The following is a 25,653-nucleotide window of genomic DNA, read 5'->3' on the forward strand; positions in this document are numbered from 1 at the left end:
CCTGACTTCAGAATATAGTGGGTAAACCTGGGTAAACAATGTGGCTTTAGAAAATGACGATAACTCGGCAGCTGCAGTTCCGTTCTCACCTGAATATTTCCCCAGGATGTCCACCAGATGGCAGCCTTGTGTTTTCATGGCTTGGCGTTTTTTTCCTCAGCGGTTCAGTTTTAAAACTGACCTCGTCATTAAAACACTTAACATGAACTTAATACAAATCTAATAAATAAATGAATCTTAAATGAATTTCTTGGATGTACTGACTGACCATTATGTCAGCTAATTTTACAGCATTTTTGTTTTGCAATTCTTTGAAATAATGGGCTCATGTTAAAAATATTTGCTCCAAGAATTTTGTAAATAATACTTTTCAATAGCAAAACGCTAGGTTGTTATAATGCCGTTTCACATTTTGTAAACTAATATATAAAAAAAAAAAAACACCTTTACACTGACACTAAATGGGATAACAATACTGTTTGTAGGTACACAGTCTTTTACTTTACCTGTTGTGTTAATAAAAAAAAAGAGCATGACATCAAAGAATAGCTTCATAAAACTTTCAATTTTATAAACATTTAACGGTTTACAAAATTGTCTTAAACATTGTATCCAAAATAGTATTTATGCTCTGAAATAAACAAATTCACAAAAATATTTCCTATACTCTATGAACATCAAAAGTAGTATCCATCTGTCAATAAAAAAAAAGGAAGGGAGAGAAAAAATAGGAGTGCTGGATTGTGTCGGTAAAAGTGGGTGATTATCAAATGTTCATAACAACATGAGGATAGTTGTATAGACAGGAGTTCCTCAGAATACTGGTTCCAGGAGCTGATGATGGGAGTGTAAAAGAAAATATTCTGCAGCACTGTGTGTGTGTGTGTGTGTGTGTGTGTGTGTGTGTGGGAATGTTTGTAAATTTAACAAAACCGCACATACTGCCAATTTTAAAAATAAATTTAAAAATAAATTTAAAAAAGTGTTTAATTGACAGCGACGCAATACTGTTGTTGTTTCTGGGCACCCAAGACAGTAACTCTCATTTACTGTGGCAAGGTGTAAGAAACCAAACTGACCCAATTAGAACATTTAGAAAGTTAACAGCTGATTTGGTGGACACAACGGACACAATGGACTCACAATGTGGTGGTGAGGCCGAGACAACATAAACACCGGGGCGAGGGGTCATGTCAGGTAATGCCGAATAAATGACCTGCTCCTTCAATGATAGAAATACTGCTTATCCATTGTTCACATCAATGTGATGCATTGCCTTCATCATTATTATTATTATTATTGTTATTGTTATTGTTATTATTATTATTATTATTACTTCCTGCACTCGCCAAAAAACAGATGTTTTCAATTGGCTATTTTACCTTGCAGAGGATTCAATCTTTAAAATTGAAAAAAATATATTACTGATGGATCATTACAAACATATATTCCTGTGGCGGCAATGTAAAAAAATAAAAAAAATAAAAGAAGCTTGACAAAGAAAACAAAAAAAAAATCAGTGCATCACATCCTTGGTGTCAGTATAACCAACACAAAGCGTATCTGTGTGGGAATCAGACTTCTCTTCTCTCCGGTTGGTCATAAATCTGCAGCCCCATTGTGTTACAGTCAACACTTTTTCAAAACCAGCAGAAGAAAGATCCTACTGGGCAGCGACCCAGCAGGGCGAAGAGCCAACAGTGTGTGTGTGTGTGTGTGTGTGAATGCGTGTGTGCGTGTGCCCTGAAAAAAAGTGCAGATACAGACAAAAGCCATATGGATGTTTAAGGCATCTGTCAATATAATAAAGAGGATTATTTTTCTTCTTTTCAAGTCTCCTCACTAATCCGGAGTGGGTGTGTCCCTGGAGGCTCCGCCCACAGTCAAACCCCTGACCCTTTGCCTCCATGCAGGATGTGACGCAATAGAAGACGGAGGTCGCCGGGGTCGGGAGGGGGAACCTCCTGATTGGTCGAGGGCGCCGCACACAGACCCAGAGAGTCCTTGACCAGGAGAGAGGACGGGCCTCCGTTCTTCCTCTCCACTAGGTGTCGCCGGCGTGCTCGTCGGGCGGCTGCGGAGGCGTCGCGTGCTGCTCGTTCAGCTCCGCCAGTGCCGTCTCCAGCTGCTGGATCAGGATCCGCTTCTTGAACCTGCGCAAGGAGACGAGGACGCAAGATATAGGAAAAAATATACCATGGGATATGTGGAAAACATGCGCTTTAATGTCAATTGAAAATGAACAAAAGCATTACAACACAATATGTGTCTTTAAAGCCCCAGGGTATTCATCTCTTCATTGAAATGACTCTTAGAACACTGAAAAAATGGATGAAAAGCTGCTATTTATGACTTACTTACTCACTTCCTTACATCTAGTTTCTAAATCTTTTAAAAGTGCATCAAAAAGATGAAACTGTAATGAAGAAAGAGGTCAGAGTGACTGAACCGGGGCTCAAGTTGAATATTGATTGATTGATTATCTTTATCTAACCTCGTTTTGTCACTGTTGATGATAATTGTGAGAAATAAACGTGACATCAGTGTCTTCACATGGGTGAGAGTCTTATAATAATCATATATAACTAAAGGTAACTTGATAAAATGTGTTATTTCAGAAGAGTGTAGCAAACTGGTGGCCCTCCATGTTACTCAGTAGCCATGAAGTGGCTCTCAGGTTCAACAAGGTCGGTGACCCCTGGGCTGAACCGTGTCTGAAACTGGTGAGAACAGGGTGGGTTTTGCACTCACTCGGCGGTTTAATGTTTCACGAGCTACTCTGCAAATGCGTTCCTGACAATGTGCAGCCAGGTGAGTGTTTACCTGGCAGCCTCGCTGATGGCGTGCTGGATGAAGTACTTGCGGACGTTGACGGGTCCTTTCACCTGCTGCAGCAAAGCCAGGATGGCTGCAAAGTCTGAGGAGCCAAATAGCAACAATTGAGGAGACAAAGAAAAACCACAACACAAAACTAAGAGGCCTTCATTGCAGGGTTCCCACTCATTTCCCATGTTTAAAACATTCAAAATACAGACACAGTATTTGGCTCTGTGCTACATCGCCCCCTACTGCCACCATGTAGGCACTATATGGGGCTACGCCATATTGCAGTGGTGTCCGAAACATGAGTGAACATCCGTGTTCACAATATAGTCCACTCAACGTATCCCACAATGCATCAGTAAAAGTAGTGCACAATCGACGGTCACTAGCCTTGGCAACATATATCCCATCATGCTTTGCACTCCAGCGGAGCAATGGGTAGGAAAAGTGAGCATTGGTTTTTTTTGTGGAAAGACTTTTAGTATAATGTGTGCTTGTCATTAAAATGGATGTATTTTCTTTTCTGTGACTGTGGGAACCCTGTCGTTGTCCGGCAGGTGAGAATAAGACCTAAAAGTGCCGCCTGACAGCGGCTGCGACTCACTTCTCCCAGGCTTGCGGACCTCCTTGATGACTCGGCCCCTCAGCTCGGCCTGGCTGCCGTCCAGGGGCTCGATGAAGATGGTGTCCAGCTGGGGTGGCCCATCCTCAGGGCCGTCCAGCAGGCTCTGCGGACTCAGCCTCTCGCAGTTGTGCTTGACGCCGAGCGCCTCCGCCTCCATCAGGTGATCTTCCAGAAGCAGCGCTGGGTCTCCTCCCTCCTCCTCCTCACGCTGCTGCTCCTCCTCCTCATCATCATCATCCTCCTCCTCATCTTCCTCCTCATCTTCCTCCTCCTCCTCCCGTAGGCTCCGCGGCTCCTCCTCCTGGCTGGGCGACGAGGCTCCTGAGGGCCACCCCTCTTCCGACTCGGGCCCCAAGGCCACGTCTCCGTTGCTCTCCGCCACCGTGTTGTGAACGTCCAGTCCTGTGAAGGCAACAATGACAGTTTATTACACATCATTTACGGCAATATTATACATTATTTATGGAGCAATGTTAGATGACAGAAAAAGGGGGGAAGGACCAGAAAAGCTTTTGAACTTCTTCCTGCTCTTCTTTAAACATGGAATAGAGTAGACTAGAATAGATGCACTTTATTGATCCCAAATTGGGAAAAAAAACTATGTTGTTGCAGCACTAAAAACAACACAAAAAATAAACTATACAATAATAAGAAGAACAAGTCAAGTGAATCTATATAGAACAACAAGACCAAGGTGTGCAAAAGGCAGTCAATTATAGAGAAGCAAGCATAAGCAAGGTTTTCTGAATTAAGTTTTGCAATAACGGTTCACTAAATTATTATTTTATATAACTTGAATCTTTATTTGAATTATATACTTGAAGTGTTAAAAATATATGTTTTTAATAATCATTCTGATTGCTTTGTTTCTTGAATGTACCGACAAGTACATGTTCTTATTTACCTTATCTTATTTTTTTATGTTCAAAACTTAACTAAAACTAAACTAAGAATTTTAGGTCAATAGTTCATCATCATTATTATTTGTAGTTCCAACTCTGCCTCACCTTTACCCTGTATGGTGGCTTTCATGGTGACGCCCTGCTGTCCTTGTGCGGCCGCCACACCTTTACCGGCCAGCAGGTGGTTGGCGGTGCCCGGCGGGGTCTGCGGCCGTCGCAGCAGCGGGGACATGCTCCGCCTCCTCTTCATACTCGCCCCAGAGCCGGAGTCGCCTGAGTGACCTCGCTTCTTACTCTGAGGGCCCGCGACAAACTCGTCCGCCTCGTCGATCATCATGCCCTGAGTCGCATCGAGAGGAAAGAAACCATGAGGAAAACCATTCATGAGGTCCAACACCTGGTGTTTTGTGTCAGTATGCGTGTATATATTTATAAATAATATATCTACATCTATATATCCGTTTACCTTCTTGTCCTGCTTGAAGGGATTCCCGAACGTGTGCAGGCGTTTGGGCTGGTCGGGGTCGATCTCTCTCAGCGGGGACGGCATCATTTTCAGGTACTCCTGATAATTTCCCATCTGGGCCACTGGGATGCTGTGCAGGTAGTCTGGAAACCAACACACACAGCAAAAAAAACACGTTAACAGCGCTGATAACACACAGATATCAGTTGTCACAACCACACAACATACATGCGCGTTTGAAACAGCTTTAAAATCATCAGAGCTCCAACTCACATGGAGTGTTTTTGTCATGGCCATGTTTAGCTTTTCACATTATTTAAAAGTGCAAGTTCATTTAAGATCTTTTATGTTCGTAACACCATCAGACTGGATCTGAGCGGCTGATATCAGATCGATTTCGTCATTTATCACCTTCAAGCGTTCACTGTCTCCTCACATCAGTTTGGCCTGTTCTTGTTCTTGTTAACTCTCTGCTTTGTTTAGTTGGTTATATTTATTATTTGCTGTTTCCCCAGTCTCAATGTTTGCCCTCGTGGCCTTCTTGAGGTTGCTATTGTCTTCATGTCCTCTTGACGTTAACTGTGTTTTTCTTTTGGTTGTAGTTGTATTGTTGTATTACCCAAACCCTACAAATTGCTCAATTTGTTTATGGTTCTTTAAGCAAAACATTTCCCTCCTACTTTCACAATTTATTTTCCTCAAACAAACAATTTCATAACTTTTCAACTCGTAAAGCATATCAGCTTCGGCCCCCACAATCAAGAACTGTTTCATCCCAATTCAAGATCTCCTATAGAGGTTCTATGATGTGGAATTCACCTCCTTCTCATTTTCCTACACTCTCTCAAACTGTATTTAAAAAGTCTGTGAAATGCAGGCTGTGCAACCGACAGCTGGATGTCGTGCCTGAACTTTTATTGCACCTTGTTGTGTGCATATCCCTCATCTGTGTTCAACTGGGTTTCATCCTAGAGATTATGAATTTGTTGCATGTGTTTTGTATAATGCTTAGCGTCTTCATTTTGTTTTGCCTTGCTATCGGGAGGTCCTCCCGACAAGCCCATCCAGGGTTTGTTTGGACGCCCTTGCACGTCTGCTTTGTATAATTTTGGTTTTGTTTTGTTCTTTTTCTTATCTTTTTAAAATCTTAACTCTGTGCAACGAAACAAATTAAGAATTCATTTATGTATTGTGAAGTTAATGGTTGTAAATTGATTCCTTGTTTGTTTATATATCTGGGCCCGCTTGAAAAGGAGATGATGCCCTGCGGAGTACCTCGGGCGCAGGATGCATTCGCTAGGATTCATAGGATATTCTGAGGAGCAGACAGCCGCTGACGTAGGTGCACTCATCACCCGAGCCACTTTCATTCGAGGCGTCAGAAGCCCTCGCTCGTCTCAGCATCGTCTGCCTCGGAATCATAATGAGGCTAAAACGAGTCTGATCACTCCAGTGACACAGGCGGTGATCTGTGTGGATGAACTATATTGATGATTCAGGCGTTAATACGCACTTCCTGGATGAATCCACATGTGACCACTGTGCCACAAAGGGGTGATGTGATGTAACTGTGACGTAGCTGACACGAATGAGAAAGGCATTCGCCCGGATGCAACATCACTCACTAGTATTATTTACTAAAGAATTAAGTGAAAGTAGCTCTGGTGCTCAAGACGGAGGCCATTGATTAACTGGAATCAACCTCAGGTTGTGAATTTCAGAACAAAGCGTACTGTGGGAAGTATGCAAGAATTCTCAGTTGGAACCCTGCCTCTGGAATGTCCTGATTCCTATAAATACCTGGCTGTCACTTCAGATGAATGTATGCCCCGTGATTTGGGTTCTTGCCAGGCTGTGCAGCGAGAGCTTGGGGGTCATTCATTAGTAAAATTATATTTTCATTAAACATTTGTTATTCCAAATACTCACAACTCTACACAGCATGTGTGGCAAGGTGGAGAGGGCCCGACTGGTTAGCGCGCATGACTTTCACCCGGGAGTCTGGGGTTCGAAGCCCGCCCGGGCCCCCCTCACCTTGCCACACACGTTTTTGTCCCAATCCTAAATAAAAAGAAGCCAAACCAGTAAAAGTCTATCCAGAATAGAGCCATAAGATGCTTCCTTGGGGTAAATGCATTTGCCCCATCTTTAACAATCCAGGGAGACGTGAAACCTTCTCATTGATTAACAGAGAGCGGATTGTTGATAGAAAAAGCAGACAGACAAATAGACAGATAGACAGACAGATAGACAGATAGCTAGACAGATAGCTAGATAACCTTCGTCCTGTCCTCGGATCAGTTTCTGCGACGTCCGCAGCAAATTGGAGCGCATCCGGGTGAGTTGATCCAGGAGGTTCCGTCTCGGGATGTCATATGCGTTGCGATAGGCTTGAGGTTTCACTTCCTGTCAGAGGAAACACACACACACACACACACCGCTCACTCACTCACTGCACAAGTTGAAGGTGTGTTGAGGAGGATCCATCTCTCCATCCCTCCATTCCAGCGCTACCTTGCTGAGCAGTGCGATCTGGAAGCCGGCAAACTCCTTGAAGCTGAGGTCCCCGAGGCGGAGGGGCCCATCGCCGCTCAGGCCCTGCAGCAGCTGCTGGAAGTCCCGCCGGTGGGCCAGCGAGAGCGAGCTGCAGTGGTTCTTCACCTTGATGAAGGTTTCCTGAGGAGCCTTCTTGCCCACCGACACAATCACACGGTCCGACTCCAATTTGGCCTTGAAAGCAACGCGGAGAGAAAAATAAACAGAAAATCAGGATAAAGATCAGGAATTACTGCCAGTGACAAAGAAGTGTGTGTGTGTGTGTGTGTGTGTGTGTGTGTGTGTGTGTGTGTGTGTGTGTGTGTGTGTGTGAACACGAGAATTTAGGAATAAATACTACACATTCTAATTCTATATAATTAGCAATACAGTTGATTCTATAATGCTCATATTTTGTACCAGGGGTAGAATGGATGACCAGTGTTAAGATACATAAAATACAAGGAAAACAGGGCAATTAATATGAATTGCTATTGTTTTTTTTATACCTTTCAACTTCCCTCTGAAAGGTGCCTGCTAAACTATTCAGCTGTGCACAAGAACGATGAGAAAATGAAGAGCTGAATCTTAATCAAATTCTCTATAACCAAAGTTTTAGTTCATATTTAAGGCTAAATATACAGTTTTTTACAATTCAAGGTAATAAATACCCCTAATTTGAGAATAATGAGCATCTGGTTTAAATATTTTGCCATTGTCTCCTACATGGTAATAAAGTCAATAGATTAATTTGATTTTGTTTGAAAGCAGTGCAAAAAGTGACATGTTTCCCTGCATTTTGACTTCTGGAGCTGTGTTGTTCTGCCTTTACCTGCTGGCTGAGCTTCTTTAAGTAGGAGATGACGCTGTAACTCAGGCCGCAGTCAATGGTGTCCGCAATAAGGTTGGGCGTGCCCATCATCCTCATGGCCTTTTTCAGGGGCTAGAGGAGGGGAAGGGAAGAGGAAAAATTGAGTTAACACGGTGCATGAATGACAGACAGGACCTTTGAGGAAGGCGGCGCAGCGTGACTCAGGTTACCATGAGGTAGTACGGAGGCATCGTCTTGAGGTACATCTCAAAGGCCTGCCGCCACTTGAGGTTTGGCTTCAGTTTGTGCACTTTGAACAAATCATCTGGAAAGAAGGGGTACACAAAAACATCCTTATTTGTTTTCAGTGTATTTTTGGTAGCAATTTCCCTTTATGGGATGAACAGCATAAACAGCGAGGGGGGGGGGGGGGGTGATGGGAAAAAAATTCCTAACTCGCGAGGTCGGCAGAAAATTAGTGAGTGAAGGGAAGAAAAAAAAGTTGGTAATTTTTTTCAATCAGCAGACACACAAGGAAGTGACTTGAACTTTGTTCTTTTGTATGCCTGCTATTCAAAAATATACGTATGTTACAAAGTAGTATTTAATACTACTACTAATAATAATAATAATAATGAGGAAAAGAAGAAGAAGAAGACGAAGAAGAGCAAGAAGAATCAATTAAAAAAATAATAAGTTAATCATAAGCTTGAACAAAGAAAAGAAATGTGCCGCAGAGGTTTTTCAAACTCAAGCGCTGAGACTGACCGAGGAGGGGCAGCAGCACTGGGTAGTTGTAAGGCATAACAAACAGGTTGACGCAGGTGAGGGTGGTGCTGGCCTTGAGGTAACCGAACGGGTGTCCCAGCTCACTCTGCTTGCCAATGCTGCTGACAAACACCTGCAACGGCAAAAAGACCAAAAAGTCAAATCAAATAAATCAGCAGGTGTCCCTGTGACTCATAGCAACAGCAGCAGCAACAGGCTTCTGTGTTATCACAACGCTGACGCATTTTAATAATCCAGTGTCTCATGGCCTCTGAATTTCTGGTTCGCCATCAGTAACATGGTACATTGTTGCTTACCATTTGTCAACATCAAGCTGCCTAGGCAACAAGGATGAAAATTAGACGCTGCCTATTATAATTCTACATATTCACTACGGTGGGGGGAAAAAAATATTCTTAGATTAATCGCGATTATGACATTGCCAATTTAAGAATCATTCACAAATTTTTAATGAGGCTGAAACTCATGTGCGACTGCACTGCAGCGTCGTACCGGACTGTTTAAGGTGACGCACACTAGACACCAGCACGCAGGTCCAAACCAACTCATGAGACACAGACACACGCAGCATTAAAGATGACTGAAAAAACGAATTTGACCGCTTCCTTCGGGATTTAAAGCCAGCAGGTGGCAGCATTTTGGGTTTTATGAGGTTGAGAGGGGAAAAGAAACTTGACATAGTCACACCGTTTGTAAGTTGTGTCACGCTCCAAACAAATATTGTGGGAACACGACAAACATGAGGAACCGTATCGCCCGGTGGCACCGGGCGATATTCATGTGATAGAATGGCCCAGTTAAAGTCCAGACCTAAATTAAATCGAGAATCTGTGGCAAGATGCCAATCTGACTGAGCTTGAGCTGTTTTTCAAAAAGAATGGGCAAAGATTTCAGTCTCTAGATGCATAAAGCTGGTAGAGACATACCCCAAAAGATTGCAGCTGTAATTGCAGCAAAAGGTGGTTCCACAAAGTATTAACTTAGGGGGCTGAATACTTTTGTACACGACACTTTTCAGTTTTTTATTTGTAAAAAAAAAATTAAAATCATGTATAATTTTCTTTCCACTTATATATTATATTATTATATATATATATTACTTATAATATATTCATGTTTGTGGTCGTAACGTGACAAAATGTGGAAAAATTCAAAGGGTATGAATACTTTTGCAAGCCACTGTACATATGAATTGTGATAAATCGTAAATCGTGATTCTCGATTAATTGCTTTGTATATATATACGTATATATCCATATATACATTTCACACACACACACACACACACACACACACACACACACACACACACACACACACACACACACACACACACACACACACACACACACACACACACACCTATTAGCGGTCGTACCTGCCAGCACATGTGCGGGGACTTCCTCTCCAGTATGTACTGGGTTAATGGGGACGGCTCAAGTTCGTACTTGTCAAAAGGAAGCTTGTCGATCACCATCGGCTCGCAATCCACGCAGGAGAAGCGCACCACCGGGTGTGCAGAGCGCGGCGGCTGCGGAAGAAAGAAAGAGAGGTTTTTTCTTTTATATATATTTTTGTGGATGCTTTAAAAAAAAAAACACAGGGATGAAGGGAGCAACTGGGAGGCACTGTTGAGATGCATCAGGTCTGACAGCCATTAAAAAGGGAGAGAGAAGGCAGGAGGGGAAATAATAGAATTATATCAAATGGAAGAAATGCAGCTGCTGCGCAACACAAACACACAATTACAACAACACGAGCGATCCTCGTGTGAAGGGGTGAAAAAAAAATACTTAGCACTGATTAGGAAGTAATATTGGTTTAGCTGAGGCGACATATTCATCCTGATTCAGTTCACTAAAGATTCAAAGATTTCATCCGTCACGTGTCGCGTCACAGGGCAGTGAAATTTTGGTGTGGCAAAACTCGACGTCATTGTGAATAATGAATAAAGACAATTTTAAAGAAAAGATGAATTTAAAAAGTGGCCAGTTAAAGTATTACAACAGTACAAAGTTAAAAACATTGATAAAGTGCCAGGTACAGATGTACAGAGATGTACATCTGAGTATAGATGATAATATAATATAATATAATATAATATAATATAATATAATATTAATTAGCTGCAAAAAATGGAATGCAAAATATGAAACAATACCATAATAATAATTAATAGTAATGATAATAACATCAGTAAAAATAATAATAGTAGTAGTAAGTGCAATAGCAATAGTCACAAGTCACACTGACAACAGCAACACAACACAACACAGATGGGAGACACATCGTCTACACACAGTGTGACCCATTCAGCTCACCAGGGCAGGAGAGTTCTGGTCCGGCCAGAAGGACTCTGGGATTGGCCAGTGCCCCACAGGAACGCCTGTCTTTGGGTTGGGCCGCACGTAGATGAGCTTGTGGCAGCTGTGCCACGGCTGCAGGCTGAACGACGACAGCGAACGAACGCAATCCGTCGAGTTTTCTGGAGGAAGAAGAGGCGGAGGGGAGGAGAAAAAGGAGGAAGAAGAGGAAGAAGGAGAGGAAGAAGGTGCTTTACAGATGAGATGAAGAAGCCGCGGCGACACTGCGGTGCAGTGGTTAGTCAGCACCTGCAGTCACCTCACAGCGAGCAGGTGGTGGCTGGGTTTTCGGGGCCCGGGGCCTTTCTGCATGTTCCCCTTTCCCCCAGTCTGCCTGGGTTCTCTGCAGCTTCTCCGGCTTCCTCCCAAAGGCCAAAGACATGCACATTAGGGCTGATTGGCTGCCAGTCAATTGTCCACAGGTGCGACTGCGATGCTCATTTACGTCTCTATGTGGCCCTGCAGTGAATTGGTGACTGGTTCTTTCATTTAGATAGATAGATAGATGAATACTTTATTAATCTCCAAGAGAAATTTGCACATTTTATACAGGTTTGCAGAAGCTTTTAACCCGACAACTGATATAAGCGACTTTCAGTTTTTAGAGTTCCTTGTTTTTTTTTTAAATGTGTTCTCCATCAGCTCTTCTTTTAAGTGTATTTAATGGTCCAGCGTATAAAATGTGGCTTTTGATTTGATTTTTATTTATGATTTTTATATTGGTAAAAAATTAACATACTGCCCATAAATACATTAACAACAGCGTATACTCGGAGTACAATAAAAGTAATTTGGGTTTCCTACTCTTACAACTCTTCTTATATGTATATAAGAATACACAGAGCAATAAGGGTCTTGCTCCTAGTCGGCTGCCATCTTGCACCACCATTTCTTAAGGAAGACCCCCTGACAGTGGCCTAAATACCAAACGCACATTCAAGGGGACTTCCTTAAATAAAACAAATTACACACTGGACCTTTCAGAAATAGGACGACTCTCCTCTACCAACAGTATTTTTGTGCCACCAGCTGTGAAAACATGACGAAAACACACTTCCGACCGCACAGAGCGGCACAGAAGATGCAAGACGAGCACAGAAATAAAAGCTCTTTTTTTTCCCCCACAACTGAGACTCACCGTCTCCGACAGGAGGTGGATCCGGCCCCGTCTTCTCAAAGTCAAGGACCACCCCGCTCTGCACCTTCTGCACCAGAGACTCCAGACACTGGTTCAACATCCTCTGAGTGCGCACGCAGTACGACCGTCCTGACGGAGGAGGGGAAATAAAGCGTTTATATGCGAGAAGGAACGGGGAACGTGAAGGTTCCATGGCTGAAAATGGCGCAGTGAGTGGATGCAAACCTCCGGTGACCTCGCACATCTGCGTGATGGCGGAGTCGTCGGTGGGGACGCTGCCCAGCTGCTCGGTGTCGGGCGTGGCCGCCCCCGGCAACCTCAGTACCAGCGCAAACAGCCGCTGGTCCCAGCGGAAGGGCTCCTTGGTCAGCTCGCTGCCGGCCAGTGGGGAGTTCAGGGGCAAGTGAAGCTGTGGGAAAAGACAAGTGAGCATTTGTGCAATTCAGCGGAGTCAGCCAAGGCCTACTTGCATGCAATGATATTTAATCATCACATACATCTGAGTGTACTTTAAAATCAATCAAGTCCCTCCTCAAGAGAACACAGACCAAAAAAACTATTAATTACCACTATTGTAAAATTACTAATAAGTACAAAATCTTGGACTCTGACAGCTACCAGTTGTTCTTGGAAGTCTGTCTTATCGATGAGGTTCTGAATGGTTTAGCCCCGCCACCGCTACAGGACTTCACAAAGGAAAAAAAAATCATCTACAGCAAACACCAGAGCACTGAGTAGAGGAGACTGTCACGTAGAACGGCGCAGAACTAAATTTGGCCAAACGGTGGGGTCCATCAGAGGAACACGGTCCTGGAACCCATTGGCTGCTCAAAGTCAGAAGCTGTCACCACTACACCACCTTTAAAAAGACTTAAGATATCTTCTCTCTCTTTTCTATGTGAACTGGAACTAATTCTCTTTGCAAGATATTTGAGTGTTTTATCTATTTGTCAGAGTGTATTTTGTATATATAATGTATCGTTTCTATGTTTTCAAACATCTGCCTTAGGACAACAGATTAAAATGAGCATTTATGCTAACTCCGGCATATTTACATTGACGCTTTTGATGACACGTCAATTAATGTGCATTGTCCTAATCAATCAAACAAACAAACAAACAAATAAATAAATAAATAAATAAATAAATAAACGATAAAATGCAAAAAATCTCCACAGGTCACATCTGTACAGGAAATGGAAATTTTAAGAACTGAATGGGATTCATTGTGTCTTTAGTAACTATATACGATTAGCATTTTTCTTCTGGTACAGACACAAAAATATGTTAGATGAGGAACAACAGAAACCACCGATGGAATACGGAGGTGACAGAAATAACATATACATTTACCTATATATACATATACATATGAAGCTAGGCCCTGCAGTAAAAACTGGCCACTCCTCCAGAGTGTAAACCCCGCCTTGACTCCGCCCTCCAACACAGCCGGGATGAGCTCCCCTGAGGGCAGGAGAAGCGGTGAAGCAGTTAGCAATAAGCTTCAGGCTTCTTCCTGCTGGTGTTCAGTGTGTCACAGCCAATCGCACGTCACACTGCAGTCTCACTGCCATCAGAGCCTATTAAGAGTCAAGTGAAAACATCTTTCCCACCAGGAAGAGTCTTTGTTGGTTCTTCTTTTAATTTGAAGCTCGTCCAGTCATGCTAAACTACTGCTACTGCAGCATCCACGCTAATCTCATTAGCATCACTGAAGATTGCAATCACTTCCTGTTCCTCTTCCATCTCTTCACAGGCTGCTCACCAATTGGCTTTAAAATCATTTGCCCTCTGACTCGGCTCTCACTCGTCCCGTGCACACTTGATTTACGTCGCACCGCTGCGTTTGCGTTGCTTTTTGTTCTCACCTCGTCCGACACTCCGGAGCTGTGCGTGAGCTTGTTCCCATCAGTGATGGTGATGATCACCGACGGCTCCAGGAAAAATGGGTTACGGCCCTGCGAGTGAGAACACGGTGACAATCAGCTGTGAAACTCGTGACTGGCGAGAAAACGACAGCCCTCAACCTGCTTCCTTTCTTTTTTCCACCAACATATTCCAAATGTAAAACCCACTGCTTTATTCCATGTGTTACTCAAAGCGATTATTTGACCAGTTAAAAAGACAGTAAGAAAAAAATAAATAAAAGGTCAAATTCGGGTCTTTGCATTGAGCGCAGCTGTAACTCCGGTGTTAACACAACACCTGATAACTGCAGGAGCTGCAGCTTGTAATCTGGTGGCAGTAATCTGCGGAGTGTCCTTGTGTTACTCGTTAAGGACGCAGCTCAGATGAGCCTCAGTCGGCTCTCATCCAGACGCAGGGAGAATGTGTGCGCGTAGCAAAATAAATGCAGCCAATGTGTACGAAGGGCTTTGAACCCCGAACCTCCAGCAGGAAAAGAACCGATGAGGCCACCAACCGAGGCTGAGCAGCTTGGATTAGAGCGGATTCAAAAATCTGTGTTCTGCTCTCGGCCTCTTGGGGCGAAGGAATAAAGCTCCGCCGGCTAAAACCTTTACAACTAGAATTTTTGTTAACCTGACAGGTAGACCGACGTTCGCCAGGGTTGTATTTCTTGGTCCCGTCAGACTCGTTTTATCAAAAAAAAATTTAAACGTGGAGTTGTTGGCTTTATGGGTGCGTTCCAGATTTTGACTCCTCTTTTCCAGTTGGCCTTGGACTACGAGAAGGAGATCCCAGCGTTTACACAGCGTCACGTTGTTTCTTTTGTTCTCAAAACCACAAAGTGACGGGTTGCCCTGTCGCTGTGTGTATTTGCACGTTCACTCAGAATCCAGACTAAAAAAAAAACTGAACAAATATTCAATACGGCTAATAAATACTGAAAACATTACACCTGTCTACCTACCTATCCAAATATTTGATTAAAATAATGCATCTTACTATCTCCGCAACTTGATAAATTAACCAACGTATCCTCTGCAATGCACAACATTTACTGCACTCTAATGGAGCAACTCATTTTGCAAAGGTGGAAGACATAAAACCAATAAAAGCACACAAAAAGAATGAAACACCAATATAAACTCTAAAACAACTAAAAGCATGAATCCTCTGCGCTGTCGCTCGCTCGCGTTCAATAAATGTGAAGAGAAACAGAATGAGGAGAAACTGTCTGAGTCGTCTGGCAGGACGGGATTTGCTTGTTGTCCAACCTTTTGCTGTACATTTCCTGCAGAGGTTCCTGAACTACACCAGCTAGGTTATGGCAGACTTTCACCACTCTCTTCATAATGATGTTTTGTGTGCGTGTTTGATGCTTAAAGAGTGAAACTGACGAGCCTGAGGTCAATGAAAGGTGGCTAAAACAGCCTGTTTAAAAGGTGGTATCATATAGATGCACTGCAGACTCCCATACACTGAATCTGTGATACTAAAAAGTGAGCTTTGGTTAAGTAATAGGACATCAACGGCAAAGGGCATAACTATTTCAATAGAGGACTCTTTTATTTCTATCTGAAGAAAAAAAATATCCAATAAGTAGATAAAAGTACATATAATTGATTGCTCCATTCAAACCAACTGTCACACTTAAAACAATAACTGACAGTAACAGCAGCAGCAGATGCAACGAGTGCCAGAGAAGCGCGCGAGTCGCTTACCTGCCCGTAGTTGTCGATGCCTGACACGAGGCGGTTGAGATTAAGGAGGTCAAAGGCCGTGCGGAGGGCGTGACCCATGGTGGTCAGGCCGGACGCCTGCAGGTTCTTCAGCTCGCACATGAAGGTGGCGTGGTTCTCCTTCCAACCGGCCTGCAATTAAAACAAGGGGAGGCTTCAGGTCACCGCCAAGGGGGAGCTGGCGGAAAGAGAAACAGATCCCGAGCTGGCGGTACAGAAACACTGTGTGTGTGTGTGTGCTTATGATGCTGTGTTCAGTCCTTTGCTGATTCACCGAGACGTGAGTTTTTTTATTTTTTTTAGAAAAACCAAACGATGAAAAGCTCAATTTGTAGAAATCAGCGTTGATACGCAGGCTCACAGTGGGGCCAAAGTTTAAACAACTACACAACGGTGATGCAGCTTTAGTCCCAGGAGGGCAGACAGGAGTGTGTCACTGGACTTCTCCTCCTCTAACAGGGGTCAAGATTCTTAGTGCTGCAGCTCCGCGCTTAATCTAAAGATAACCTGCGAGCTTAGCGCTTCCTCCATAGGGGAGAGAGAAGAGGGGAGAGGAGAGCGTCAAATGTCAAGCTCTCTCTCTCTCTCTCTCTCTCTCTCTCTCTCTCTCTCTCTCTCTCTCTCTCTCTCTCTCTCTCTCTCTTCTCTCTCTCTCTCTCTCTCTCTTCTCTCTCTCTCTCTCTCTCTCTCTCTCTCTCTCTCTCTCTCTCTCTCTCCTCTCTCTCTCTCTCTCTCTCTCTCTCTCTCTCTGCCATTCGTTATGTGCTGTTCCTTAACGGTGCAATCAGAGCAGCTTTATGCAGCCAGACACTCGTCCCATCGTCAATAATCCTCCATGCACATGAAAGCGTGCAGAAAATAACAAAAGCAGATGCAACAGAGGGGAAGGAGAAGGACGGAAAAGCGGCAGGCAGAGGAGTTGAGGTCAGACTGAGCAATGGGGGGGGGTGGGGGGGGGGGGAAGAAAAACACCTCGCACACAACAGCAGCAGCAGCAGCAGCAGCACCTGTGCGACATCAGGGCGCGTGGGAGACTCACAACGCGGATGTTTGGCTGTGATGTTGTGTAATGTGAAACACATGGGAGACGGCGATGGGGACTGAAATACTGCAAGGTCAAGAGCAGGGTGGTTGGTAATGGCGGGATCCAGTACTGTGGCTTCGCAGGGACCCGGCTGCGTGTACGGATTAAGCAACAATTATGTCAGGCTCTATTTTGGGGGAATGTGGGCTGGAAATCATTACACGGCTACGGTGGAACTTGAGTCTTGTCATTATTCTGGTATGAATGTTAGTTATATAATAAAAGTCAGAACCCCCCCCCCCCCCCCACACACACACACACACACACACACACACACACACACACACACACACACACACACACACACACACACACACACACACACACACACACATACACATACACACACAATATATTAAATTACATGTGAGAAAACTACACATATATATCAAAGTTGGGCAAGCAAACACATTTGTAATTCAGAGTCAGGCATGATGGCACCTCGGAGGTTATTGGGCTCTATGGTGTTATTAATATAGCATTTTACTGATGCGTGCCGGGTCATGATAATAAACACTGGAGCGTTGGTGTTTCAACAGTGGCCGCTGGAGAAAAGTCATTGCACTGACTCAGAAGTAGATTGTTAATTGCTTCAATATCCGTGCATGTAAACAACTGTGGTTGTGTGTTGTAGGTCTTGCTGCAGTGCTCATACTGTTGGCATGATAAACACTGGTTACGTCAATTATGACCGTTTTCATTCTGGCGAATTCCCATTTTAGAAAAAAAAAAGAAAAAAAAAAAGGAAAAAAAAGAGAGAATTCCCCATAATAAAGAGGTGTTTATCAACTTTCAGTCCGCTCTGGCCAATGACAGTGTGTGGAAGGGGCGGGGGGAGGAGTAGCTGCAGATTGGCGGGCTTCTTGGCCAATGCGCGCATTGTACTCTGGGAAAAAAAGGGGTTGGGGGGAGTCGGGGGCGCGACGTTTATGCGATAATAAATCTCTCCGCCTCCATCTCAACGCCCGAGACTTTTCTCAACACAAAAGCAAAATGTCCGCTGGACGTGTCGGAGGCAGCGTCGCTGCCGCTCGGATGGGATTTAGAGGAAAAAAATTTAAAATATTTTTTTTTTCTCCAAAAGAAAAATAGTCCGTGTATTCCGCCATCGGGAAGCCGCCCAACAACTGACTACAAAAACCTGAGTCACAATAAAGTCTCACCGACAGAAAAAGAGGAAAGGAAAATACGTTCCGTCGTCTATATAAAAATGTATATAAATGTAAAAAAAATATATATATATATATATATATATATATGTATTAGCTAATTACCTTCACTCCATATGGTGGCTCATCGAATGTAACTAGCATGTACCTGTCGCCTCTACTAGCCGGGTCTCGGGCACGCAGCTGTCAAAAAAAAGAAAACCAAAAAACAACAAGAAGAAATATTAATTCTCAACCGATCTCTCCGAGGACACCCCTCTGTGCCTCCCCCACCACAAGGCTCTGCAAAATAAATAAATAAATAAAAATGTTGCACGCTGGCCTGAAAGGAAGTCGGGGTTAAATTGTTCTTTACCTTCATAAAGACCTCAACCGCGCCTTTAGCAATATCCAGATAGGTCGTACCCAAATAAGTGCGCTGGTTCATAGAGGCGGACGTGTCTAACAGGAAGAGTAAGATAGGCATTTTAAAATGCCAAGAGCCGCTCTTGTGCTATTGCTTGTCTCGCCCCCCCAACACAGTGCACACATGTGTGTGTATATTTGTTATAAGCACCCCCTCCCTCCTCCTTCCTCCTCCTCCTCAGCAGAAGAAGAAGAGGGCTGCGCTGCCTCTGCTGCTCGCTGTCTCCCTCCGCGCCCTCCTCGCCTGCCTGCCCGCCTGCCTTGGCTGCCTGTTAGCTTTGTGCTCCCTATGCTCGCCTCCCGCTCTTCAACTTCTGCTCCGGCGATATCGCAACGCCCCGCGTCCCTGCACTCGCCATGCCATTGGTCGAGTTGCTCGCCCCACCCCCTTTGACCACGCCCACATTAACCGAGGGGCGGAAACGGTATATAAATGTCGAAAAGGACTAGTAGTAGCATGTGGTTTGTTTGCTTTTTTGTTTTTTGTTTTTTACCCCCTAATCTTCACGGGTGCTGTGGGGCACAGGGTCATTCTTTTATTCTGTGCGTATTTTGCACATTATAAACGTGTTTTTAGACCTTCATATAAAAAAAATACATAAAGTAACATGCCTTTTTATTTCATTTAATCACACATATCATATGGAGCTAAGATATAATAATTTCTCAACTGATATTTCCCATACTTGATTATACTGATATTTTCTACCAAAACATCACTGATTCCATCCTCAAACCCATCAATATTCTAAATAAGTCACTGTGTGCAGGTTTGTCTTAAGATGTCCATTCAGAACTCACCACTGCCTCATGTACGATACCCTCAACAGGCTTCATCCTAAACCCAGGCGTCAGTTTCACTGGGTGTTGTTTATTTTCAAATGTATTCATTCCATTGTTCCACCATACTTGAAATAGTTCCTAATAAAAATATAAATCTTATGTATTTTTCACGGTCGCCAAAGTTCATGAAGAAACAGGCCGCAGGTCAGGTTTGTGCTATTGTTATTATTGTTATTTTGGGACTTCCATTTAAACGAGATGCATCTTAAGGGACTGTCTTAAATAAGTTGAATTGAATATAGTATATATGAAATGGCATTTAGTAGTCCTCAGAAAGCACCCAAAAACACATTGTGGTGTGCTAAAGCCACTGTATGCGTAACCAGCAACCCTGTGGAACCATTCAAGGTGCCACCTGCCTTGCTAAAGCCTCCAGTGCAGTGTTGTTAGATTAAAAAGTGTTTATGGTTTGCTGGATGTCCCCCTGGAGGTCCTCTTCACTCCTCCTGGAAGTGACATTAATCTGTGGACTTGCATGCAACTAAGAACATTTGGACAAATCAAATTACCCTCTTACCACACTGGCATTTATTTTCAACGTACAACTGGGATCATATTTAACTGTTGATTCAGTTAATAAAAATTACCCAGGCTGGCCGCAATGATAGGACCTGAGTAATAAAAAATAATATCTTTCACGCTGAAACTGTTGCTGAAAAGCGCAGTCGTGGGCCTGCGTACAATATGTTTGCAGCCATGAAAAATGTTTCATCAGCGAGTTGTCTGATCATTATTATAATAATTACAATTAGCACACAAATATGTAATTACTATTAATACGGTTCAAACCGAGGCCTTTAAACTTTTAATCGCAGTCTCCCTAAAATATGTAAAACGTCCGCTTCATAGGCGACGTGCCTACTACGTCCGCTTTCGAATTTCATTATCCCAGCATGCACCGCGAGGTCTGCAGTATATTATTGACAAAGAGAACAAGCAGGGGCAGAGGAAACAACAACAGGGACTGGAGGAGCAGAGGCACACACACACACGCTCGGGTTATAGCACGGACGTTACACAAGCCGAGCGCTGACAACAAGGTAAACCTACTCTCTTGTGCTTTTCACCACATAAAATAGCCAATACACGTTATTACCAGCACGTACAGACGTGTTTTTTTTTTTTTGGAAGCGTTCGGTGCCTCACAGCTAACGTGTTAGCTAGCTGAGGAGGTTCTGGTAGCCAGCTAACGCTAGCCAAAACACTTTTGAACAACGTTAACGTCATATGGTTATAACACGCTAATGCGTGGTCATGTTAATGTTGTGCGACTGCTAGCGATAAACGGTGATTTATTGGAGTGACGAGGTAAAAAAGAATACTGACTTTAGAAATATGTTTTAACTGATAGCATGGTCAAATGTTTATTACCAACTCACTAACAAACACACAAACGAATCCTTCAGTCTGTTTGTATAGTACGCCGCCATGACCAGGCATCTTACAGTAACTTTCCACCCGTTCCCACTTTGCTCCTCATGCCTGTTGGAAAAGTATCGGTCTTTAGTATTGGGTTTGAACTGTGTTACCTACAGCCTGCTACTACTACTGCTATCACTACTACTACCACTACTTGCATTAATTACCCGAGCAGTAGATAAAAGAACCAGAGCTACGTTGTTGCTACATTTCCAAACTCAATTTGCGTGTTGTGTACGTGCTGGGGGAGGGGTGGAGTTGGGGGTGGGGGGCCAGCAGTACACGAGCCTGGCTCCTCGAGATCTATAGTAACCCTGTAAACACGGGATCACGTGACCCTGCACATGGAGCAGTAACTCCATCCGCTCCACTGACAAGAGTCCTTGCGTTAGTATGAAGTATTTTTGGTGTTGCCAGGTTGGATCGCCACTGTCTTATGTTTGTGGCATTTCCCCCTCTGTTGCGGATGGTTGCGCTGAAAAGTTCAGACAAAGGGTTCAAAAAGTGAGGACGTGACTTCCGGGGTGATAGTGGGGGGTTGGTGCGTTTGGTGGGGGAGGGGGTACCTCAGTACTTAGCATTCTCTATGGTAATCACTTTACTACGCGTAAAGTCCCTTTTTATTGTGTGTGTTTTCTATTAGTGAACAAATGAATCAACATTCCAATTAAAGGGAACTGTATTGTAACAAACTAACAGTATTATTTATGGTTCCTTTGTTAAACTTACTTACTTTCTCCACACTACAAAGGCTTCTCATTGCTTAATTAAAGCATTACAAAATATTTGATACACAGCATGGGAAAGCAGCTTTTTTGTCTGTTTTTTCCTGTAATTTAAACACATCCCAATCAAGCCAGCAGGGCTTTAAAAGTATTTTAAGTTAATGCCGGTCAATAAATACCAAGACATTTAATCTATGACATGGCAAAATACAAGTTTGGAGTGGCGGAGAGGCACTGTGGGTACACTGTTTATCATCATTAGATAACTTTTTCACTTCTTACTTAATCACTTGTTATTTACTTATTTGGAGATGTGTTTCCCCATTCAACCCAGTGCCTTTTATAATGTGAGGTCAGGGTAAACCACATGGCATACTGCCTCATTTTTTGTTTGGTACTAAACATGTTGCAGAGTAACTAAAAAAAATGCTATTAGGCATAAGATATAAATATACATGCATTTTATCACGCCGTGTCACAGACATTTGGCTTTTGTCTAATCATCCTATGTCTTGTGCGTCCGCAGCACTGTGCCATGTCCCTGAGGCGATGAGAACAGGAAGCAGCGTTTCCCAGTAGAGGCAGTTGGCACAGCGCGCTGCAGTGTGGAGAGAGCGGGGCGCTGGGGGGCCCAGGCACACTGTGGACGGGGACGAGCTCAGCTGGAGCCAATGCAGCAGCAGCAGCATCGACAGCCTGAACTGGTGGAAGGAAGCCTTCCTGTCTTTGTGTTCCCCACTGAGCTTGTCTTCTATGCCGATGATCAGACTTCCCACAAGCAGGTGCTCACCCTCTACAACCCCTATGAGTTCGCCCTCAAGTTCAAAGGTCAGTCGAGCGGAGAGCAACGCAGCTCGGCGGTGCTTCCACGCGCGGTGTGTTGCGTATTTTTTCTTCTTCTCCTCCTAACTGCTGTCTTCTAATCACATTTCATTGTTTTGCTAGTGCTGTGCACGGCGCCAAACAAGTACACAGTTGTGGATGCCACCGGGGCGGTGAAGCCACAGTGTTGTGTTGACATGTGAGTCTGGTTTTCTTTATCAATATACAACTGTTGTTTGCTTGACCTGGCACACCAGATTAGACGCAGTCAGCGTCCTTCAGATTTATCTCCCTTTTTTATTTTCAACGGTCCCTATTTTGCAAAGGGTCCACAGAAAAACACAGAGGTTATCTAGATCAGGGTTTCTCAACTGGCGGGTCGCAGAGCTTGATTGGGTCACAGCTTTGTGGACACTCACATATAGAGAAAATTGTCATGGGCCCTTTGCAGGATATAAATATATGATGTAGCAAAACCAGTCCACTGGCCTCAACGTGACCCTTGGGACGCACAATTCAATTCAATAATTGAAATCATTTATTTACTACGTATGATAGAAAGTGGGCTCCGGTTTTTATTTTTGTGGATTAGTGCTGCAGAATAAATTTGGGTCTCGACTTCATGATAAGGAAGAAAATGTAGGTCCTGGGACTCCACCTGTTGAGAACCAGTTGCAATCCAGCTGCTGTTCCTTTTTTTCTTTTTCATCTTCTTGCAGAGAGTCAGGTTCTGTGTCTGGTTGTTTCTCAGTGCTGCTCTAATCGAGAGAGTCTCTCCACACAGAGTCATCAGACACAGAGATGTGCGCGCGTGCCACTTCGGGGTGTACGACAAGTTCCGGCTGCAGGTGTCGGAGCAGAGTCATCGCAAGGCTCTGGGTCGCAAGGAGGTGATGGCCACGCTGCGGCCCTCCGCCGCCCACGAGCCACCCAGCCCGCGGCCGCAGGACGAGGAGCGCCGCATGAAAGAGCAGATTGCAGACAGCGAGTTCTACGAGCAGTCTGTCAATCTGACAGGTAGGAGGAGGAGGAAGGACATTAAGGACACAAAGCGTAAGTGCCACTAGGTGGTGCCAGATGCACACAAAATCTAAAGAAAAAAGAAACTTGGGACTTCTGATTGAAGTGTGATGTGTTTTATGAACGGTGAGCAGACCAGTCTGCAATACCTGCAAGTGTAAAAGCTGTTTTCCGCAGACAAATTATGAAAGTGCCAATTATTGTTGGAAAAGTGTGTGTGTGTGCGTGTGTGTGCGTGTGCGTGTGGAGAGAATGAATGTCATGTTGCCACTCCAATATAAATGTGAGTGAAAGCCTCCTTAAATAAATACACTAAGTGAAATATGACACACATATGTACATATACAGCTCGATGAAGATGTAAGTTTGTCAGTGAATTTAACACAAACTTCTTAAGTTCTCATTCATTTACCACAAAAATGCATTTTTACAACAACATTTGTGCGCACAAGGTCTGATTCTGCTGTTAAATCCTGAGCCGTCCTGCATGGATCTGATCATACTTCCTCTTATCTGTGTGTGACAGAGAGCCGGCAGGCTGCCGGGGGTCCCAGTGTGCTGACGGTGCTGCTGGGACTGGTGTGCGTCGTCGCCCTGATGCTCCCGACGCTGGGGGAGCAAGAATCCACTGTGCCTGTCTACCTCCACTTAAGTGTTAACAAGAAACTTGTAGCTGCTTACGTTCTGGGTGAGTAGAGGAGGGAAGGTCCAAAACACACTAACCGAGTAAATTGGTTTGAAAAGGTCCTGTGTGTAATATTTGGCTTGATTCATTCCTTTTTATATTTGTAAAAGCTTAACATGCGGCTCATGAATACATTAATAAAAGTATATAATCGCAGTACAATAAAAGTAATTTGGTTTTGCGGCCCTGAGAAAGGTTCTCATACACATATCAGAATATACATACAGTATAGCAAAACGGTCAATAAATATGGCACTGCCATATGTCTACGGAAGCCTGGTGTGGACAATCACAATCCCCAAATGTAATTAGGGTGACTGCTCGCGTCCGCAAATAAAGCAACGAAGAAGGAGGAGGACACGGTACCCAGGTTTGGGTACATAGGCCTCTGTAGTTTACTGGCAAGCTCAGAAGGGGGAGGGAAAGACACTGCAGTATAAAATGTAACCACCTCACGATGTTGCTTCTTCTTCAAAATATCCTCCTAATATTACACACTTAACCTTTGACCTCCTGTGAATTCATGTATCTGCTCTGTTCGTTAAGCTGCGCCCTGTTTTCTCTCTTTGTGTCTCAGGTCTTCTTACAATGGTCCTCCTGCGCACATGATTGTAAGATGAAGGGGGTGGGGGGGAGGAGTGTTACACCAGAGGTACCACTATTTTTCAACAACTACAGTTGAGGACCAGAGGGGGGCATCGCTCAGATCACCCGGTCCTCCCCCCCCACTCTCTCTTTCCCTCTCTCTCTCTCGCTCAACACTACACTTTAGTTCACTTTCTTTTGAAGTTGTGTTAACTCACACATTGACACTATACTGAAGGGACAGACGCAGCGGAGACCACAGACGAGGGAGGTCAAAGGTCACATGAGAGGAAAGCGGGGGGGCCCCATGCAGAACACATGAGGCTGTTCAAAGTGTCGTCTGGCCCCTTATATTTTTATTTTTTATTTCTCTGTCGATCTGTTTTTATTTGCCATGATGTAACAGAATGTGGTCAACTTGAGTGTGAAGGACATCTGAACTTATGTGATACATGTACTGTATATAAAGCCATAAGAAGTTCTGTTATGGTATTCACCTGTAACCATCATTTTATTCATGTGTGAAAGCTTTTTTTGTTTTTTCTTTTGTCTTTTTAGTGTAGACTCCCAAGGACTAAACACAGTCTGCGGCATGTGTGGAAATTTGATCTTCTTGAGTTTTTTTTGTTTTGGTTTTTTGTTGGTATTTTTCAAGCGTACTTTTACATGTTACCAAAGTAAAGATCTTTTTATTCAGACTGATGTTTGTTTGCTATGTTCTATGGATGCTTCATCAAATGTTTAATAAAGCCTTGATATGACAATCTGGTCTTGTTTTGATTTTTTTGATGTTTTTGCTA

General features: G+C 43.8%; 2 protein-coding genes across 3 annotated transcripts; one reads left to right on the top strand and one right to left on the bottom strand.

The window, feature by feature from the left end:
• Nucleotides 1–546: 546 nt before the first annotated feature.
• Nucleotides 547–21,202, bottom strand: ints6l (integrator complex subunit 6 like). 2 transcript variants are annotated; one of them, XM_076043512.1, is made up of 18 exons: nucleotides 21,043–21,202; nucleotides 18,455–18,532; nucleotides 16,079–16,228; nucleotides 14,321–14,410; nucleotides 12,678–12,861; nucleotides 12,453–12,581; nucleotides 11,273–11,436; nucleotides 10,330–10,482; nucleotides 8,931–9,063; nucleotides 8,393–8,487; nucleotides 8,184–8,294; nucleotides 7,331–7,546; nucleotides 7,096–7,222; nucleotides 4,817–4,959; nucleotides 4,456–4,690; nucleotides 3,428–3,850; nucleotides 2,824–2,917; nucleotides 547–2,153 (listed from the first exon to the last, which is right to left on the bottom strand). In XM_076043512.1, the coding sequence occupies exons 2-18, from the start codon at nucleotides 18,491–18,493 to the stop codon at nucleotides 2,045–2,047; spliced, it is 2,595 nt and encodes an 864-aa protein (XP_075899627.1). In that variant the 5' UTR covers nucleotides 18,494–18,532; nucleotides 21,043–21,202; the 3' UTR covers nucleotides 547–2,044. The 2 variants fall into 2 exon arrangements, with proteins under 2 accessions (XP_075899627.1, XP_075899626.1); XM_076043511.1 differs by lacking the exon at nucleotides 21,043–21,202 and adding an exon at nucleotides 18,705–19,000.
• mospd1 (motile sperm domain containing 1) lies at nucleotides 20,492–25,617 on the top strand. Its single transcript, XM_076043518.1, has 6 exons — nucleotides 20,492–20,637; nucleotides 22,268–22,569; nucleotides 22,687–22,762; nucleotides 23,348–23,580; nucleotides 24,110–24,271; nucleotides 24,846–25,617. Exons 2-6 carry the CDS (start codon nucleotides 22,413–22,415, stop codon nucleotides 24,875–24,877), a joined length of 660 nt encoding a protein of 219 aa, XP_075899633.1. The 5' UTR covers nucleotides 20,492–20,637; nucleotides 22,268–22,412; the 3' UTR covers nucleotides 24,878–25,617.
• Nucleotides 25,618–25,653: the final 36 nt, after the last annotated feature.

The sequence above is a fragment of the Nelusetta ayraudi genome, unplaced genomic scaffold, assembly GCF_046127955.1.
Source record: "Nelusetta ayraudi isolate G7.1 ecotype Tasmania unplaced genomic scaffold, CSIRO-AGI_Nayr_v1 ptg000075l, whole genome shotgun sequence".
In the NCBI taxonomy this organism is placed as follows: Eukaryota; Metazoa; Chordata; class Actinopteri; order Tetraodontiformes; family Monacanthidae; genus Nelusetta; species Nelusetta ayraudi.